The 5,799-nt window shown below is 42.0% G+C and overlaps 1 protein-coding gene across 1 annotated transcript; it reads right to left on the bottom strand.

Moving 5' to 3' along the window:
• Positions 1-3,913: 3,913 nt before the first annotated feature.
• LOC146906134 (uncharacterized) lies at positions 3,914-4,698 on the bottom strand. Its single transcript, XM_085728746.1, has 3 exons — positions 4,669-4,698; positions 4,310-4,624; positions 3,914-4,150 (listed from the first exon to the last, which is right to left on the bottom strand). The coding sequence occupies exons 1-3, from the start codon at positions 4,696-4,698 to the stop codon at positions 3,914-3,916; spliced, it is 582 nt and encodes a 193-aa protein (XP_085584872.1).
• Between the last annotated feature and the right edge of the window lie 1,101 nt (positions 4,699-5,799).

The following is a 5,799-nucleotide window of genomic DNA, read 5'->3' as shown; positions in this document are numbered from 1 at the left end:
TAAGAGGTAGTGGTCGTGTCTCTTGTGTCCACACTAGGTTGGTTCAAGAGGTTTCCATTAGGAGAAACGGGGTTAGCCGTAAGGATCCCGCACGTCACTGCAGGAGTGCCGTTGGTTATACCTTAAATAGGTTTCCATCGGATAGATAGGGAATGCGCTCGGGGTTACTCCACTCGGGGCTTTCCGTAAAATGAACTCAGATATTTGTTTGATAAACGCTAAAGTTATGAATGAACTTGACTATGCATATTTGTTGGATATATTTATGTTATGTCATAGAGCCTTGACGTAGGTCGTCAAGACTTAGTAGAGCCTTGGCGTAGATCGTCAAGAATAGTAGAACATAGACGTAGATCGTCAAACTAGCATGATAGCAGGATGGAATATGTTGTTAGATACAACATAGTTATGCATAGAGCAAGTATAGAGAAAGATATACCGTTGACGATATTAGGTTTTCCCTAATCGTCCGGGTTAGAATCGTGTCATGATTATGTTAGACTTGGGCCTTAATGCGTAGAGCGTATTCTTGGCAATGCGGTTTTAGTTTCCCCTCGACTGCCATGACACGTATAGGAAGTGAAGCCTATAACAGTGAGATAAGACTATGACGGCCCTAGTATGCACGACCGTCTAAGTATGCAAGTCCCCACACACGTATAATCAACCGTCAGGTTGTATTTTAGACACGTGGTGACCGTAGGTTTCCCCTGAGGTTGCCTATAGCCTAGGATTTAGGGGAACTCACTAAGACATTATGTCTCATCCCAATCCTTATTTGTTTCAGATAAACAGGTTGGATTAGCAAGCTAGTAGCTGAATGGATGTTACGACAAGTGTTCGTTCGTACCCGCTGCAGGATGAGATGGATAATCAAGGATGCATTCATAATATCTTTAGAAAAGTTGAGTTGTATTATTATGTACGAACGCATTTGGTTGTATATATATTCATTCGTAGTTGTTTTATTGTAAAATTTTAATGTATCCAATACTAAACTTAACGCACGTGCTAGACATTCTAGATACGTCTAGTATGGGTGTTACAGTTCCTATAGGATACTATAGTCGTTATGGGTGCCTAACACCTTCCCGTAGCGAAAACAACTCCCGGACCTTGATTCTCAAGGGTTTTGCTTATTTTTTCCCTTCCCAAGAAAAAATGAGATATCAAAGGTTAAAAAAGGTTCAAACGTAATCAATGTTTGACACCCGAAAACCAGGATAAAACAGCTCCAACACACAAGCCTTCAACAAATCTTCTAAACTCTGAATAGTCCTCTCCGTCTGACCATCAGTCTGGGGATGATAGGCAGAACTCAACCTCAACTTAGTTCCTAAAGTAGCTGCAAACTCTCCCAAAATTTAGAAGTAAACCTCGGATCCCGATCCGACACAATACTAGAAGGAATACCATGCAACCTGACAATCTGCTCAATGTAAATCTCAGTCAACTTCGCCACAGACATACCGGTCTTAATAGGAACAAAATAAGCCGACTTCATCAACCGATCAACAATCACCCAAATCGAGTCAAAACCCTTAACAGTCTTCGGCAACGCTCCAACAAAATCCATAGAGATACTATCCCACTTCCATTCTGGAACAAACAATGGTTGCATCAAACCCAACGGCTTCTGATGTTCAATCTTAGACTTCTGACAAACCAAACAAGCATACACAAACTCTGCGATCTCCTTCTTCATTCCAGGCCACCAAAACAATCTCTTCAAATCCTGATACATCTTAGTCGCTCCTGGATAAATACTCAAACTACTCCTGTGACCTTCGTCTAAAATCCTTAAGATAATCCAACCATCTCCTCTGCCTCATGTTCAACTCCTTCTGGTCAAACAAGTACTCCAAACTCTTGTGATCACTGAACACTTCAAACTTAGAACCATACAGATAATGCCTCCAAATCTTCAACACATACACAACAGCTGCCAATTCCAAATTGTGAGTCGGATAATTCTTCTCATGTACTTTCAACTGCCTCGACACATAAGCCACAACCTGACGATTCTGCATAAGCACACCACCAAGACCCATCTTTGAAGCATCACAATACACAACAAACGATTCCTTCGGATTCGGCAAAGTCAACACTGGAGCTGAAGTCAACCTCTTCTTCAACTCTTGGAAACTCTTCTCACACTTAGCATCCCAAACATAAGCTTGTCCTTTCCGAGTCAACTGCGTCAATGGCAACGCCAACTTAGAGAATCCCTCAATGAACCTCCAATAATAACCTGCTAACCCAAGAAAACTTCTAACTTTAAAAACAGACTTAGGTGATTCCCGCTGCAACACTGCATCAACCTTCGACGGATCCACGGCAATACCACCTTTAGAAATCACATGACCAAGGAAACTCACTTCCCGCAACCAAAACTCACACTTCGACAACTTAGCAAACAACTTCTTCTCCTTCAAGACTCCCAACACAATCCTCAAATGCTCGGCATGCTCTTCTTCTGACTTCGAATACACCAAAATATCATCTATAAACACCACCATAAAACAGTCCAGAAAAGGATGAAATATTCTATTCATATATTCCATGAAGACACCTGGCGCATTAGACACTCCAAATGGCATCACAGAATACTCATAGTGTCCATACCTCGTTCGAAATGCAGTTTTGGATATATCTTCCGCCTTCACTCTAATATGATGATATCATGATCTCAAATCAATCTTGCTGAACACTTCCGCACCAACGAACTGATCCATCAAATCATCAATCCTCGAAAGCGGATACCGATTCTTGATTGTCACCTTATTCAACTGCCGATAATCCACACACAACCTCATCCTTCCATCCTTCTTCTTAACCAACAACACAGGAGCACGCCACGGAGAAACACTTGGCCTAATAAACTGCTTCTCGAGCAACTCTTCCAACTGACTCTTCAATTCACCCAACTCTGATGCAGACATCCGATACGGCGCAATCGAAATAGGACTCGTTCTAGGTACCAAATCAATTGCAAACTCAACATCTCTCTCCGGCGGTAATTCGGTAATGTCGTCCGGAAAAACTTCTGGAAACTCTTGCGCTACCAGAAAATCACCAACTCCTTTCTCACTACTTTCCTTCAAGGAAGCAAACATCATGAACACGCTAGCTTCACCATCCAAAGACTTCTTCACTTGCTCCGCGGTCAAGAACTTCCCACCTTCCTCAGCTACCGGCTTAGAAAACGTCACACTCTTGGTCAAACAATTAATGTTAACACCAAAAGTCAACATCCAATCCATACCAAAAATCACGTCCATATGCTTCAATGAAAGACACACAAGATCTAACTCAAAATCCATGTTACCAAAACTAACAGGGCACTTAGCGCACACTAAGGAAGTAGTCACCGAACCACTAGCCGGGGTATCGATAACCATCCCTCGCGATAACGGAGTCACAACCAAACCCAAACGCTCAACATAACTAACTGTGATAAAAGAATGAGTAGCACCAGTATCAGTAATTGCAATCAAGGGAGTACTTTTGATAAAAACACATATCTCGGATGAGATTATCCGGATGCTCCGCCTCTTCCGCATTCAATGCAAACACCTTCCCCGCCGCCTTCTTCGGCTTGGTACACTTAGTACTGATATGCCCCTTCTCTCCACAATTGTAGCAAGTGATCTCCTTCTCAACATAAGTACACTCATAAGCCTTGTGACCCGCTTTCCCACATTTGTAGCAACTCTCTCCCTTCTTGCAATCATTAGCAAAATGACCCAATGTGACACACTTGAAGCACCACACCTCAACAACATTCATCTTAGAGCCTCCACCAGATTCTTTCTTCTTTCCTTTGTCCTTGTTATACGGCTTCCCAAATCCATGACTCTTCCCTTTCTTATCATGCTGAGCCTTGTAATGATTAGCTTTAGCCCTCCTGGCATCATCGACACTTATGTACCAAAGTGTCAAAGTCACGGATCTCCTGAATGCACATGTACTGATAGATATCGGGCCTCAAACCGCTTTCGAACTTCACATACTTAGAAACCATAGCATCCTTCGCATTAATGTACGGACAAAAGCTCAAAAGCTCTTTGATCTTAGCCGCATACTCAGCCACTGAACGGTTCTCTTGCTTCAAGTTTAAGAACTCCATTTCCTTCTTGGTCCTCAAATCCTCAGGAAAGTACTTCCCCAAAAACTCAGTCTTGAACCTAGCCCAAGTCACAACTCCACCACCGGCCTCAAGCCTTCCCTTAGCATTGGTCCACCAATACTCAGCCTCCTCAACAAGCATATGAGTAGTCAATCTGACCTTCTAATCCTCACTAGTCACCATAGCACGAAAGATCCTCTCAATGGCCTGCATCCATGTCTGAGCTCCATCCAGGTCATACCTACCCTTGAACGTCGGAGGACTATTTCTCAAGAAACGATCAAGCCTCCACTCCTCAGCCCCTCCAGGATCACGATGACCAACCGCAGCCTGCTCATTGGCCTGAGCCAACACATGTGCCATCGAAGCCAAAGCCTGCGCAATCGCTGCATCATCTCTACCACCAGCCATCTCAATGCTACACAAAACAACCCACCAGATACGAACAACAGCACAGTAACCAAGTATCGAAGGTAACTCATTACCATTCGCATACTAACAGGAAAATTCAACGAATGCTAGTCCGGACAAGGACTGACCACGACTCTGATACCAACTTGTAACGCCATAATTCTATTAAAGCAACAAAACATGCGAATATAGCAAATATTCAAGAATTAGACGCTACGTCTCACATAATCCAGGCATGCATATATAAAATCTCATCAACCGCAGCGGATACAAATCATACATCTCCAAATCAAAACAATACATATGCCATGGTCAAACATCGACATCCACATAAAATCCTCCAAAGTCTCAACAATGAGTACACCTCAACATAGATAAAATCCAACAAAAGAAAGAGACACCGACTCGACCTAATCAGAGCCCTAAACTAAACTCCAAAATGATAGCGGAGGCTAACTCCAACTATCCAAGCACTCACCGCAAGCGGACTACTCCTGCACAGCGTCTACCCATCCATACAGACAGGTAGGCGGTCAAAACCACTGGAGGTTAGCATTACATTAATCATAATCAAGAAATAATAATTGAAATGAATAAGATAATTCTATTTTCAAATAGCTTGCATAAACAATTAACCTCCAGATATTCATTCATTCATCCAATCCAAATATTACAAGCAAGCATTTACTTATCACCAACAAACAACATTCACCTATCACATCAAGATTCCATTTCAATATGCAATGCACCTATTCTCGACGCATACATGCATACGGTACCGAAACAACAGTCATTAGATGCCAATTGCACATCTATGTAAGAGTACACCTCCTCTTACATGTAAGAGTACACCTCCTCTTACAACAACTATGTAAAAGTACACCTCCTTTTACATTTCAACTAAGTATACCTCTAAGCCACATGTGGGTGCAGTAGAGGATACTTTGGCGTTTCACCGGCCAAATGCAACGAAATCATGAAAGACCTAAAGTTCGTCTCTCTTATCATTTTTTCAAGAATTCCCCATTTTCTAAGCAAAACAAGTTAGACCCAACACATCACAGTTTGAAAACCACAATTGAACTTATAGAACCCAAGTTTGAAAGTAGGAAACAATCCATAAGGTTTGGGTTGACTTAAAAGTGGTTATGCGGAGTTTTCGTAAAAATCCCTCTAAGACATCCTTAGAGCATTTTCCTCATAACTTAAAATTCAAGAATCATTTTCAAGTTAAACCAATACCATTGGAAAGATAACAA

This window comes from Medicago sativa, chromosome 7 (genome assembly GCF_051527215.1).
Source record: "Medicago sativa cultivar Bolivia chromosome 7, Bolivia_mono, whole genome shotgun sequence".
Taxonomy (NCBI): domain Eukaryota; kingdom Viridiplantae; phylum Streptophyta; class Magnoliopsida; order Fabales; family Fabaceae; genus Medicago; species Medicago sativa.
The sequence above is the reverse complement of the archived record's forward strand: the minus strand, read 5'-3'. Positions and strand labels throughout refer to the sequence as shown.